Here is a 15,534-nt window from a genome sequence, read left to right as displayed (position 1 = left end):
TGAAAATGAACATGGGTTGCAAAAATTTAATTTTAAATGGCAAATGCACAGCTTTGGTCCATAAAGAGAGGGTTTTCCTTAGTGTCTGGCTTAAGCAGCGGAGATTTTCATAAGACCTCTGGCAGCAGGGCCACCCTTTAAATTGAAGTGTCTGCCCCTTTGTTTAGAAGTGATAAATAAATCTTTGTACATAGTTTTTGAGGCTGCTGCTCAAAAGTGCTGTTTTCGTTATTAACAGGTTATTTTCTTTATTACCTGATGTTTGTTAACAGGTTGTGTCTGTTACCTTTTGGCGAAGATCAGTTAAGCCTCCAAAAATGTTAATGGTTTTTATCATCAGACATAATGTCAAGATCTACATGCGTTGCCTATGGGGAAAATACTTGTAGGATTTTTTGTTTGGTTGGTTTTTTTTTTTTTCAAAGCTGTGGATTAAATCCCTTTCTTTTAAAGGCCTTGCCATGCCAAACATAAAGCCTGTTCATTTTGGTCTTTAGTCCAAAGACAAGAGGTCATATATGGTGAATAAAGACCTAAAGGGATTTCTGGTTTAGTGCCAAGGAGCTCATCATGGACACTTAGGCAAAAAAATCCTTTCCCACTCCATTATTAGTCGAGCAGAAGCAGCGGTAGCACTGGTTCTGTTTTCTGAGATCAGGAAACTCATTTCACTGCCTCTCTTGATTTTTCTTTTCTTTTTTTTTTTTTTTTTTTTAATGTTGGTTTTGCATCAGAGGGAGTAAAAAGAAAGTTACACTGCCTGCTTCATTCTTGTCCTGTATGCCTGTGGATGTGAGCTGTATAGCTCTGTACAGAGAACTAAATGTGTGAGTTTCAGTGTTGGATTAAGCATATCTCTGTGCTGTGCAAATTCTGCTTCACTGGTAAGAATTTCACTGCAGCTGCATGTGGAGGTTGAGCTGCGGGCTACTGACTTGAATTTGCAGCTCTGACATGTCAGTTACAAGGCTGTTTGTTTAGGCTTTGACACTATAAATAGAAATGTGCTTAGTTAGTGTGGAAGAGTAAACTGGAAGTAAAGTTCCAGTTGTGGATTGTTCCAGCCAGCATGTAGTGATTTGCAGGTGAGACTAGATTGTGTTATTGTGTATGATGCTCTTGGGTAGGGAGCCAGGAGAAGGGCTATCTTACTGCACAGAGGTCATGCAGTAGCAAATTGGTTTTGCAATCGTCATGGTCACTAGTGAGCAGACTTAGCCATTAGGCTCTGTGTTCTGGCTGGTAGCCTGACCTCGGTAGCATACGAGGCTTAAAGACAAGTTTCTTTCTCCCGTCATCTTCTCAAAATGCAAACTAGATATGCTGATGCTCATTTGTGCCTGAACAAACCTAAATTATTTCTTTAACCGATTTATATTTTTCCCCTCTAGATAAAGCAAATAGATTAGATCTGCTATGTTAAGGCTTCAGTAGAGCAATTGAATCAGTGCCACTTACTGAATATCTAGTTCTGGTACTAAAGAGGGTTAATACAAGGATGAAGGTGGGCTAAAGGAAAGAACTGCTTGTATTTATTAAAAAAAAACAACAAAACCCACCACCCAAAAGAACCCAAAAGAACAACAACAAAACTAAATGAAAAGTTGGAGCAAGAGGTGTTAGCAATAAGGAAATTTTCCCAAAGACTGGATAGATGCCTGACCTTACATTGTTTTCAGTAATGACCGTGCCTCCAAAAAACATTGGAATTTTCTGATAAAAATCTGTAGACTGTTGTCAAGACGTGACAATTGCATGTCATGTACTGACAAATGCATCTTCAGAACACATGTATTTGGGGCATGTTACTAGATACAGAAAAAAACATTAAGACCATGTGTGTCAATAAGCTCCTGGGAAACAGCAGAACTGCTTATTGTTACAGCGTGATTAGCTGCAGGGAAATGCAAATGAGAGCTGAAGATGTATTGGGGAAGATATTCTATTAAGAATGAGGTGCAATTAAGGCATTGTACAAAGTCCTTCATGCTGAGATGTCGTTTGGAACATGCAGTTCTGGCTACTGTATTCAAGTAACGTTGAGTTAAGCTAGTTGAAATTAAGTGAAGGGAATACTGTGGGAATAAAGAGCCTTTTATGAAAGGACAGTAGAGGAATGTGTCGATGTGAGGATAAGAACTAAGGGGTTTAGACTAGCTAGAGTAAATGTAGAAAATTCAAAAATAGCTCTTGCATCTTGTAGTGGGCTCCTGGAACAGTCGTCTTAGTGAAACAATAGAAAGGGGAAAGAATGGGGGATTGTCTTCCTGGTAAGACTTCATCCAGTCCTAGAGGAATCATAGGAGGTGCCTGCGTTCAGGAGGATTGGACTTCAGGACTGAACGTGGTGACTTAGAGGTTCTTTCTACTCCGGTGTGAAATGTTCTGAAACGGTGACTAAAAAACCAAGCCTAAACAGCAAAGTATCAGTCAGTGTAATAATGGTTCGTGACTGGCATGGACATGAAAATCTGTATGTCTGTTATGTAATTTTTAGTTAGAAAACTCTGTGTTCTGTTTCGGTATGTCTTTCATACCAGCTCAGACCCTGAGCCAGCTCTAGTGGACTTCTGAGAATCCCAATTTGCTAATCAACAAGAAGAGTATACACCTGGGGTTTATAATTATCTTAAGTATCCTCATTTTTGTGGATGAAGTCATGTAGTATGTATACATTTTCAATTCTTAATAACTATGAAAAAATGGTTTTGCAGCATTTCACAAGTTGTGTTAATCCCTTGATGACAGTTAAGAGGTGAAATTTCACATGTAATGAAGATCACCATCCAGTGCCATTTTAAGTAGTTTGGAGATTTAAAGCTACTTCTAAATTGGTTAGATGTCTTATGTGAGATGCCACCTTCAGTTATTAACAGTACTGGGTTATGTAATTGAAAATGAGAAATCATTATTGCTACGATTTTTTACAGGCATCTGTATGAGCAAGGGATGTTTTCAGTCAGGTTCTTAAGAGTAACTGAAAAAATTTGTTTGCTTTCTTGCAATTTTTTATCTGTACAACACTGGGAGCACGGCTACATTCCTAACAGTCAGCATACTTAAATTATCTTAATTCTTAACACAGTAATTGAATGATAGTATTTCATTATAAATGTTAAAAATTGCCCTGGCAGTAAAAAAGTATCTCTGAGACGGCAGAAATCTGATAATCTGTCAAAGGCAGAAATTTGGGGTTTTGTGAAGTTATTTTGGACATAAGAATATTGGTGACCTGTATTTGACTTTTGCATAGATCAGAAGACTCTTGCATGAAAAATTTGCTTTTGTGGTACTTTTGCTTCTGATTCTTCTCTCTTTTGTTGACTTTGTCTGATCTACAAGTTGCTACAGTACACTTAATTTCAGTTTTCAGTTTCTTTTTACCATATCTACTCACGTTTTCCCAATGTATAGATAACTAGGGTAATTGTTGTAAGAATTACTGTGGAGGTGCCTGAAACATTCGAAAGGAGGAGTTGGTTTTTAATCAAGCTGTACCAATAAAAGATGAATCATTCTGCAGGAACTGAATTACGGTAAATAACAAGCAAACGTTTGCCAAAAACAACAACAAAAGAGTAATTCACAAGTGGAAAACCTGATAAACTGAGTGAGTTTTCTGTTAAGCTGCTATGTCTGAAATAAAACCAATTCATAGATTCTTTGTAATTTTACAGTCTTTTATTGGTGTGGGGTTTTTGTTTCTGTGTTTTGTTCTTTATAGTTGCCCTGTGGTCACCGGTGTAAAGAGGTTTGCCATTCAGGTAGCTGTCCTCTGAACTGCAGCCAGAAGGTTAAACTCCGCTGTCTCTGCAAGAGACTGAAAAAGGTACATTTCTAAGTCACACTTTAAAGACTTACGTATTTTCTTTGCATGTTCTTGTACTTGCGTGGATGGATTGGCTCTGGTGCAGGTTAGAGTAGGTCCAGTTGTTCTAGTACAGCAGTTCACATCAGCTGAAGATCTGGGTTGCAATATCAAAAGATTGACCGGAGAACATAAAATCCTGTTAGTTCTAAACTATGTTCGCTGCATGACTTAAAATAGCTTTATCTTCAAGCATGCTTAAATTTCTGTAGCTTCACTGGGAGAATAGTCAGATGACCTGGAGTGATTTGAGAAGAAAAACCACATTTTTCGAGTATTTTGGGAAAGTTTATAATTACATGAGTTGGAAAAAGAACAGATGATGTGAATCCCTAATAAATGTAATTGGTTATGGTTCTTTGCAAACCTAGAAGCAAGTACAGACATCAGCAATCCTTAGCTTCTAACAAAAATAAGGGACAAAGTAAAGTAGCAAGTATATTATAGCTATATAGTATTGTGAGGGGAAGAATGGAAATTTGTCCTGGCAAATAATAATGACTTAATGAAAAATAATTAGGTGGCTTCATTAAAAGGTGCTTAAATTATTTTTCTGGACCCCGTTAACTTCTAAGCCTCCCAAATAGGCTGCAGTTTCCCAGAGGTCTCAGTTTTCTCTGAGAAGTGTCTTGTGCAACCAGGAGTCTTGCAGGTGGGGTGTTCAGCACAAGAAAGGATGATACGTACAGAACAAGTGCTTCAGATTGTACAGATTTTACAGTTTCTGCTTGCAGATAAGCACCTTTTTTTCCCTCCAATATTAGGGGAGGGAAGCATGAGTGATAATTATTTCCCTCCCCCTCCCATGGCCACACCTTGCCCTGTAATCTCAGCCAGTTAAGAGCATGTAAGTGAAATTACTGAGGCTCTGAATGCTAGCTCTTTCTGCCAGAGTTCAGAAGATTATCTATCTTTGTCTTGGGCAAACAAGTGAGAAAAGAGGAGAAACTGAACTAGGATATGTGATTCATTCTTGCTTTCAGCTTATCTTACCAGAAAGAAGGAGAAAAGGACAATTTAAAGAATTGTCTTAATACAGAATTACAGGTTCAAATAACATTTTCATCATTAGCTTTATTTTCTGTGCAACCAGTGTTTTATTAAATTAGAATGTTTTATAATTATTTTCATAAAGAACATTATAACTAAAAACTTTATATAGGGAAATTATTATAAAAGACTCAAATTATACTTAACAGGAAATACAGTGCAGCAAGATAAAAGAAGGACGAGTTTCACTGGAATGCGATGCATTATGCAAGGAAATGAAACGGAAAGCATCTGAGGTAATGTATCTGTTGTAGCTGACATTTCCTCTCAGTGCTTCAAGAAAAGTAGCAGAAAAAGAACACAGAATTATTTTTCAAGGCAATACCAGCGAAAAATACAACATAAGTAAATGTGCAGTTCAATAGCAGCTACTTTTTCACACTTGTGTTTGGCTTAGTGGGGAGAATTACAGTGTTTGTAGACAGTGTTAACTTAATGAAATACTATCTTAAACCAGTATTGTTATTTAATTTGTTAGAACTGTTTTTTTCCTCTTCCATTGAGAACAAGTGATGATCAGGGATAAAATCGTTAATGCTGATGATGGTTGCTGTAGGATTTGACCCAGCCCACTTCACATGGCATTGTTAGATGTGCTCTTTCCAGGGCAGATTTTTACAGCCCTTGAGCGCTCCACTTGTCTAGCATGAAGAGTATAATCCTGTCACACTATATTAGTTATCCTGGACCGGAAGAATTGGGAGTTTTCAGCAACTGCAGTATATTTTTTTAGTCTGCTATAAATGTGATCTCTCCCTAGTTCTGTTGTTTTATGAAGTAAAGAAATTGCTGCATGCTGTCACCCAGACGCACAGAATATCAAGACTGGAGGAAGTCTGTTAAAAACTGCAGACATTTATACAGATAGTTTAGTTTTGATAGTTGCAAAATACCATCAGTTTCTAAAAACATGGTGTGTTAACTCTTAATGAAACTCTCCATGTATAGCACCTAATGAGTATGGACTTCTAAAGAACTGAGTAGTCTTTCAGTGTACATTTTATTAAAGAAATAGTTCTAGAAATGTTTTTCCAAACTGTGATGTAATAGTTAAGCTTCCCTCTACCTGTGTATATGATACCTGTGTATCTTATACAAATATGTAAAAAGGAGCAATTTTGTTGTTGTTGTTTTGTTTTTTTTTTTTTTTTTTGGTCCCCCCCCCCCCGATTTGTGGGTCACTCTTTCTTTTGGAGCTGAAGTTCTGCCATTAGATGGCAGTGAAATGCCAGGAGGCTAGTTGTGCAGTCTTATACACCAAACTTTCCCATTTCAGATGTGCATGGCTGAAAAGCTCTTTTCTAAAGAAAGACTGCCATTGTCTCTAGATTCTCAATAATGCTTTTATTTGATACATGGTTTAGGAATTAAAAATATGCCTGAAAACCTGTGAATAGGACTATTCTATTGACACTGTCCTCAGTGCACACTTTGAGGTACAGTGTGCTAAAGCATTGGGCTAGTGTGCTTTCTCTCGTCATCGAAAGCTCTTGAATTGCAAATTGTTTGGAACAAATTCCACCTGCACAAACTGTATTTATTAAACTATTGTCACTATTAGTATGCAAATCCTCCTGTTATGAGGATCAAGACTGTGTTTCATTTCAAGTTATTAATCAGATTTTTACATTTAACTTTTATAAGATAGTGATTCAGTGGCTGCAGTGCTAATGGCCAAATAGATGCATACAAGAAGGCAGACACATATGCTTCCCCAGTATACTCTTCCTGTTGCTGCTGTTACTGTGACTATGGGAATTTTAGAGATTGAGCTGGTGCCTTTCTGTTTAATGGCCTTTGCATTTACCTCCTGTTAGCATGCCTAATTGTTTTTTCAGTTGACATAAACTTTTGGCATCTACAAATGTCCTGTAGCACTGAATTTCTAGATTTAGCCGAATACTCTGTGGGAGTGTACTACTTTTGTCTGTTTTGAACCAGCCTTCTGATAATGTCATTTTATGCCTTTGCTTTTGTAGTATGAAAAATAAGTATCGATGGTTTATCCCTATTTGGCATCTTCCCACTCTTCAGGAATATGTGCCTTGTTAGTCACCTGATGAATCCTAGCTATGCATCAATTTAGATGGAAGCCACTCCATCCTGTTGTCTTTTGCATATGTTCAGGCTTTATGTTCTTTTGCTATTGCAGGACCACAGCTGAATGGAGGAGCTAAGATTTAAGTGCATCGTTTGTTTACATAGTGACATTTTTTTCTGTACTATTCTGAACGATTTCTAGCATTTAACTTGCTTTCTTGAACACTACAAATCATTACTATAGAATTATCAATTGTAATTCTCGTGATTTCTTTTCATATGACTATCTGATGGTGGAGCATTTTTAATTACATTTGGTTTGCATTCCACCAAGAGCTTTAAAGCAGTTTGGTTATGCATTTTCCAATATATGTTGTATTAGGTAAAATATTGAGGTTTCCTTTTGCTCTAGTAGTCAGGGAATATTTACATTACTTGGAATGAAATATGTGTGTGTAGATTATGTACATTTATACATATATAGGAATTACCTGTATGTGCAAAGTACTGAATTGGGATAAAGTTGCTGAAAACGTAGAATAAGTGTCTTCAGGAATTTTTTTTGGTTGTTAGTGAACAAATTATTGCTTCCAGGTTTTATATGTGTGGTTCAGCTTGTCAAGTTGAAGTCAGAAGTTCATTTATAACCTTGTAGCATCCATTACATGTTCCATGTTTTCCAAATGTGAGATGCAGCAGCTTTTTCTAAGAATTTTTTGTAATCTCAGTAAGTTAAGAGCTCACTTGCGGGAGGTTTTGCTCACTTTTGCCAAGAACAATTCCATAGGAGTAATTATGACTCTGTAAGAAAATAGTTTTAGCTGCTGTTTATAACAGATACTTATCACTTTGTATGTCTGGACAGATAAAAGAGGCAGAAGCCAAAGCTGCTATTGAAGAAGAGAAACGACGACAACAGGTATCAACCTTTCTTCTTCCTCACCTGCTTCTTCCCCACCTTGTTCTTGTTAGTAAATCATTTAATTTACATGCAGCTAAAGATGTCTAGTTTTTAATGTGATATGCACAGTTATTCCTGTCAGCTGTTACCTTGCTCCAAGATGTGTGCAATGAATTACAGTGGTTAAGAGCCCACGTTTTCCCAAACAGTTTTCATAATTTTATGCAAAATGATAATGAATCAGTTTAATCTTGCATTCCTGTAACTGTGTATAGTTTATTTTTAAAATACTAAGTACTGCTGGTTTTAATTAAACACTTTAGAATGCATAAAGCCCACAGAATTGCTGAATAGCCTCCACAGAGATTTAAACGTCGAGTGAAGCTTTCCCCTTCCTTCCATCATGAAAGAATGAGGAAGCCTAAATGAGTCTTCGTCCTTCATGGTCTCAGGGAGGAGGGGCATGAAGGGGAGCGGAAGGTGTATTTACTGTAATGAAGGGGAGCGGAAGGTGTATTTACTGTAATTGCTGTTGTTGGTGAGCATATTTTGTCAGTATTGTAATCCAAGAAACTTCTGTGAGCTAGAAATGCAAAGTTGTTGGTGTTTGTATTGCATTGATTGTGTTTTCATGCATTCCAGAGGGCATCCTAGTTACTAATGATTTCTACTTCAAAATCACTTAACTTACAGCCCCTGTAGTAAAGTCTCAGTAATGCAGCTTCTCTGTAACTGTTGCAGGTTCACTCCACCCATACAGTGTACAGTGTTATTTTTGTCTTGATTCTTCAGCAGTGATTGTTTCTCTCTGTAGTTGCTTTCTGCTTGTATGTTCACTGAAGTCTCACAGTTACAGTCACGGTTACAGTCCAACAGTACCCTCGTGCAGTATATGGAACTGCTTTTGCATACATGTCTTGTGATGGATGAAGCTTCAGGGATAGGAGTCTGTTAAAAAGCTGATTAAAAGTGATATAACACAATAGCGAACAGTAGCACCACAACAGTAAAAAATAGGACAAACTTGATAAAAAAACATAGGACAACAGTAACTAATTAATACGCTCCAAAGTTGCACAAAAGTACTAACCTCGGCCACTGCAGCCTTTTATCTAAAATTGATTCCCTTCCACTTTCATCTCGTAATCTGCCATCTGGTGATGCGAATTGGAGGACATTACTACCATAGGGTGTTGGGTCACATTAAGAGTATAGATTTATTGAGTATAATCCCTTCTGACAAAATTTTGCATCTTGTACCACCTTCCTGATCTCATTAGCACATTTTTATATAGACACTTATCTGTTAGTTACATCTTCTTGAGACCTATATTGATTAATACTTCATTAACTCTTCTATATACAAACTAGGTAGTGCTCTAGTAAGTCGACGCATTTATATGTTGGTATTTGCTATATTTGGTAGCAGCTTCTGCTAATATGATTTACAGATGGAATCATTCGTTTCCTAGTGGAAAGGAGACAGCTTGGTTAGGCTTCTCATCATGGCCCTAGCAGCCAAACTTTCTGCTTCTAATTCAGAGGAACCCTGTGAGGCCAGGGTTTTCACAATTGCTAGAGGTGGAAAAAAGATCAGTGCTTTGCTATGTAACAATTCAGACAAGTCGCTCTCTCTGTCCTACTCTAGTGCAAAAGGTTTGGTTCAATTTTTGAGCTAGCTGGTAGTAGTCAAGAGTTTCAATACTGAAAGTAAAGGTCTCAAACCTAAATTCTAATGTAATGAGTTGTAAGAAAGATTTTTGTTTCCTTTTTTTCTTAGGAAAAAAAATAAAAATTTATCAGCTCCTTAGAGGTTACAGAAGTTAAGCATGACCCCTGCCTTGAGCTTGTTTAGCTTGAAAAATTAAGGTAGTTTGAAGACTGGGCAGGACCATTACTTTATTGTTCAGAGATCATTGAAGAGACGCATTGGGAATGATGACAGTTACATAAAATCCGTAGGTAGCTTTTCAAGGATAGTGATGTCTTCTTTTCTCGTATTCTGTGCCCACGAACCTTTTTTCATTGTGTTTTGTTTTTTATGATGTATCTATTTTTAGCTGGGTTTTTATAAAGATCACTAGAAAAGCAATTCAGTACTTGTTATATAATTGTTTGAGGCCTATATTTTTATTCAGATTACTGCAATTCATGAAGCACTCTGCTTTTAAAACTTAGAGATCACAAGTATATGATAACTATAGAAGCCCACAGTTTTATTTAGCATCTATATAAGATGAAATACTGCCATATTATCTATAAAACCTTAAGAACTCTGCACTTCCTCCAGATTTTGGATTTTGAAAAACTGTTCCATTAAAACACTTTGCTTTTCTAAAGGAAAATTAGCCAGTTGAAAGTAATCTTGGTTCAAATAGCAGGGTGTGGTACTTTGTCTGAACTTTTCCCCCATATCGTCACAAAAGTGACAATTTCTGCCTTTATTAGGTACAAAAGAATAGATACCAAAATGGGTCCCTTTCTCCTGCTAACAGTGGTATCTGGCACAAGAAGGGAAGTAAGATCTGCTTTGTGAAAATCTGACAACTGTTTGCAGCCAGTGGAGGAATGCCAGACATCAGGCAATCTTGAATTCCAAAGGAAAATGATATTTACTGGACTACTTCTGTCCATTTCCCAAAACAGTCTTATTCTTGTTTCCCAAAACAGTCTTATTCTTGTTTCTTTAATGCACCTACCGTATTGTCTTAGTACCTCTCTTCCTGTCAGCACTGCAGTAGTAGTCATGTAGATTTATATCCCCTCATGGCCAGGCTTTGTCTCTGTTCACTGTCCACATTTCCTCTGCTTCACCTTGGTCTTGTGCCTTTTGCCCAGCCAGTGCTGGCTTTCTACACTCTACTGCTCCCATCTCCCTTCTCTCTTCCAGTTCATCTAGTTTCTCTGCTCCCTAGCTCCTTGGCCCATGTTTTCTTTAGCAGCTGACAACTTTACCTAAAATCCAGACAATCATCAGTCCTTTTCTGGTTTCAGTCTGTCTTAACTCTACTTTAGAGCATCTCTTCTGATTTTCATAGCAATCAGATGTCTCTTCATTGCAGTCTCATCCCAGTCATACACTCTTTGTTCCAGGCTGCCTAATTCCAGTTTTATTTCAGCATTGTACCCTAAAATGAGTTTTGTCTGTATTGTCTTGATACCCTTTTAAAAGGTGTCCTGCTTTTGGCTGAGATAGAGTTAATTTTTTTCCTAGTAGCCCCTCAAATGAGGCTCTAGGGCTCTGAGCAATGAAAAGCAGTCGTTCATTCAGCAGTCCTTGTGCTAGTCTGGACCAGGCAAGATGTGAAAAATGTGCTTTACACAGCAGCTGGGGAGATTGGTCCTACCTGGAGCCCCACACCACTGCCCAGAACACTGTCCTGGGCCTTGAGAAACAAGTCTTGTGGCGACACGGCACCCCAGAGAGAATTGAGTCAGACAATGGGACTCATTTCTGAAACAACCTTATAGGCACTTGGGCCAAAGAGCATGGTATTGAGTGGGTCTGTCACATCCCCTACCATGCACCAGCCTCTGGGAAAATCGAACGGTACAATGGGCTGTTAAAAACTACGCTGAGGGCAATGGGTGGTGGGAATTTCCATTTTCCAAAAGCCACCTGGTTGGTCAACACAAGGGGATCTGCCAATAGGGCTGGCCCAGCCCAATCAGAACTTTTATGTACTGTAGAGGGAGATAAAGTTCCTGTGGTGCACATGAAGAATTTGTTGGGGAAGACAGTGTGGGTTATTCCTGCTTCAGGTAAAAGCTAACCCACATGTGGGGTTGCTTTTGCTCAGGGACCTGGTCGCCCTTGGTGTGGGAGGATGGGGAAAGTCTGGTGTATAACTCAAGAGGATTTGATTGTGGGTAAGAATAACCATTTGAATTGTATGATGTTAATTGCTATATAGCACTGTCTGTTATCCCTTTTGTGGTGGCTATATGCCATATCAAGGGTATGACAGTAAAAATCCCCCACATTAATGAACTTTGTTATCCCTTTTGTGGTGGCTATATGCCATATGAAGGGTATGACAGTAAAAATCCCCCACATCAATGAACTTCGATGAAACCAGACAAGTGCAGTAGTGATGGAACCAAAATTGGCTTCAGCATGCAACAGTCCAACACCACACACCATCTTTTCTGCTCTGAAAGACTGTTATGACACATGGAGCCCAAAATAATGGACTAAATGAACTCAGTGGACTTTTATAGGGATGGTACATAGACAGAGAGAATGTTACCTGTGCGTATATGTATCAAAGGACAGGAAAGGTGATGGTGGTTAACTGGGATGTATTGGAAAGTGTAAGACCTGGTATGATGTGAATGGTATGGAATAAAGGGTGGATACTATCTTGGTTTCAGCTGTTAACTGGTTTCAGAGTTAGTTTTCTTCCTAGTAGCTGGTACAGTGCGGTGTTTCAGCTTCAGTCTGAGAACAATGCTGATGATAACATGCTGATGTTTCAGTTGTTGCTAAGTTATGCTTACCCTGATCAAGGACTTTTCAGTCTCTCATGCTCTGCCAGGGAGGAGGGGCACAGAAAGCTGGGAGTAAGCAGAGACAGGACACCTGACCCAAACTGGCCAAGGGGATATTCCATAGCACAGCACGTCATACCCAGTATATAAACCGTGGGAGTTGCCCGGAAGGCCCAGATCCGTGCTCGGGTCAGGCTGGGTATCGGTCAGTGGGTGGTGAGCAATTGTATTGTGCATCACTTGGTTTTCTTGGGTTTTATTCCTCTCTCTCTCTTTGTTGTCTCCCTTGTCATTAATATTAATATTGTTATTTGTAGCAGTAGTATATTTGACTTTATTTCAATTGTTAAACTGTTCGTATCTCAACCCCACAGATACTGCCTTTTTCTGATTCTCCTCCCCATCCCACCGAGCCCAGTACTTAGTTGCCAGCTGGGCTTAAGTCACGATAAAGGGTGTGGAAGGGGATGAGGAACAGGGATCAGAGGATCCTACTGTTCCTTCCATACATCACCCTGAAACTGCTGTTCTGAGTGGAAGCTTGGCATGCTTCTGATTTTTCCAGTTGCTTTGCATCGTTCTTGGGCCTAAAGGCATGTGCTTTCTTTTGAAGGATGCTATGTACCTACTACTGTCATATGTGAGTGACTAGGTGTTAAGTTATAACACTTAACAAATGGCATATTTTAGTGCATGTCTAAGATTATAGCTATTAATCGAAAATCTAGCTGAGCATACAAAATATAAGTAAGTGGGAGAAAGAGGAGAAATTTTATTTGTTCATATTTTTATTAATTTATTTTTAGCAGTGTATCCTTATTATGGGGGGGAGGTCTTTGAAAATTTCAGCCTATGCTTTCAGATACGTAATTGCAATAGCTTAAATACATGTGCTTTTTAAATGTAAAATAATGTATTGTTAACACATTTCATGGAAATAACAGTCTCTTTTGGGCTTAGCATATTCAGTTTGAGCTAAGGATCTAATGTAAAACTTCAGTTGGTTGCATTTTGGCAATGTTTTTTATGGGAAAATAAACAGTGGTTTAATACTTGGAAGCGAAGTGCTTTGTATCCATGGAATTAGTGCTAGCATCTCATCTGTAGGAGATGTGTAAGTTGTGTAACTTCCATTGACAGCTATTATTATAAAGTGGTTTTGGGGAATGGTATTTAATTCTGCGTATTTCTTCATTTTTTTAATTATGATGCAAATGGTAACCGCATGTGGTTTTTTTTCATCTAGGCTGAACTGGAAGCTTTTGAAAACAGATTAAAAGGGCGAAGAAAGAATAAGAGAAGAAAGGATGAAGTAGAAGTTGAACAGTCATCATGGCAGAAATACAAGAACCTCATTATGCTGCCAATGTTCGGAGTTGCTGTTGTGATGGTTGCATGGCTCATGGTCTACAATGACTGAACCAACCAATTCAATATTTAATATACCTCAGTTGGGCTTTAGGGTAGCTGTTAATACTAGACCATTAGTCTATGTGTAACAGAATTTAATATGCATAGATTATGTATGTACACTATTTGCCAAGTGCAGAGGAGGGAGGAAATGTCGCCTTTTGTGTTATATTCACAGCACAAAACTGAAATCAGACACTGAAAATAATAGTAGATTTTAGCCTACACTGAAGTGCTGATGTAGTTTGTCTGACTGAGATCCATTAACATCTCTTCTATTTATATATTGGGTTATTTTTCCTTGTCTCCATTTCATAATATTAAAAATAGGTTAGTATAAAATGCTTTATTGAATATTTTTTTCCTCTAAAAATCAATGTAGTGGTTTATTGAAGATTAGTATTCTTATGCTAGTCTTTATGTTGTATCACGCAATAATTTTTGTGCTTCAGGTCAGTTTTAATTGTAACAACTAATGGGGAACTTTAGATCACTTACGCTTGAATATTCTGGGGCCTCATGCCAGAACTTTGTTCGGAGAAAGGAAATGGGAACTGTCTTTCAAGTCAACTCTATCACAAACAATAAAATGGGCTCCCTTCTGGACTGTGGGGTTTGGTTTTTGGTTGTGTCATGTCCACCCCCCACCACTCTCCTTATTTCCTTAAAATCAAACAATAAAAAAAAAAAGTGAAAACTTCATTTAGTGGACAGATGCATATGCTGAGCATGGGTGTGAAGTAGTCGCAGGGTACAGAGATGCATTCTCATCACTGCCCCCATCACCAACAGCAAAGAAACGATTTGAAATGGAACTTTTCGAGTATCACTTGACTAGTTGTATAGATAAATATCACATTTGGATGTTTGCATAGGTGTGTGAAACTGTAATTGACTAGTGTAACAACATGATTATGTGTCATTCTGAAACCATCTGGATGGTGCTTGCTAATGTATAAACTATCTGGCTAATCTTTTAAATGTTCAAGTATTTTCTTACTGGTGGTTTAGAATACCTCGCTTTGGGCTGTCGGTGTTGGTTGATAGAACTAAAAGGTTTACACGTCTTCAAGACTGTTAGAGAAGCTACATTGCCTCAGCTGGGGGTGGGGGAGGGGAGGAGGTCAGAAAATGGAATTTTTAAACCTCTGATGGAAATTGTATGCTGAAACTTGGGCATTGTGGTTAACTGGAAACTGCTTACCAGATCCTGTGAAAGCTGAGGTACAAAGCCAAAGGGCATTAGGCTGCCCTTGTAATTCAAACATATAATTTGATTGTAAATCTTGCAAAAGCAGTGGGACTGTTTGTGGGAATGAGTAGAGAAGATTGCAGCTTGTTCAAAAGCTTGCTCGGTATTGATTTGGGCCCACTTGAAAAGGGACCTGCTGTTAATTTGAGCTGATACCCAATTGTAACTGTGGTTCAGAGTTGGGGGAGGGGAGGGTGGGGTGGAAGAAGATAGAAAAGGTGCAAAAGGCAGTAGCTTTTAGATTGACAAAATGGGAGGAAAATCAGTTTCTTTTCAATTTTTCACCTAAGTTTGGTGAAAGAGGAAAGAGGTGAGGAAAACTTGACAGTATGTAGCATGGATTAGTGCTATTTGATAGCTTCATGAGGGTTTTTTAACTGACTTTTTGGAAATGGGTATTATTTCTATCATGATGTGTCAGGCCATTAGTATGTAAAGTTGTAGAATTAATTTAAATTACAATCACAGTTGCATCTTTGTTGAATTCTCTTATGTTCTAGGATAAAGAGTAAACTGTTTTCC

General features: G+C 38.1%; 1 protein-coding gene across 1 annotated transcript in view; it reads left to right on the top strand.

Annotated features, from left to right (window-relative positions):
- NFXL1 (nuclear transcription factor, X-box binding-like 1) overlaps nucleotides 1–14,067 on the top strand; it is a gene marked incomplete at its 5' end in the record, with an annotated part of 41,694 nt that extends 27,627 nt beyond the window's left edge. The window contains 4 exons of the mRNA XM_010014734.1: nucleotides 3,725–3,829; nucleotides 5,068–5,154; nucleotides 7,824–7,877; nucleotides 13,597–14,067. Coding sequence (XP_010013036.1) covers nucleotides 3,725–3,829; nucleotides 5,068–5,154; nucleotides 7,824–7,877; nucleotides 13,597–13,770 — 420 coding nt within the window. The remainder of the gene's footprint in view (nucleotides 1–3,724; nucleotides 3,830–5,067; nucleotides 5,155–7,823; nucleotides 7,878–13,596) is intronic.
- Nucleotides 14,068–15,534: the final 1,467 nt, after the last annotated feature.

The sequence above is a fragment of the Nestor notabilis genome, unplaced genomic scaffold (assembly GCF_000696875.1).
Source record: "Nestor notabilis isolate BGI_N333 unplaced genomic scaffold, ASM69687v1 scaffold4820, whole genome shotgun sequence".
NCBI classification, from domain to species: Eukaryota; Metazoa; Chordata; class Aves; order Psittaciformes; family Psittacidae; genus Nestor; species Nestor notabilis.
This window is presented reverse-complemented; position numbering and strand designations above follow the sequence as displayed.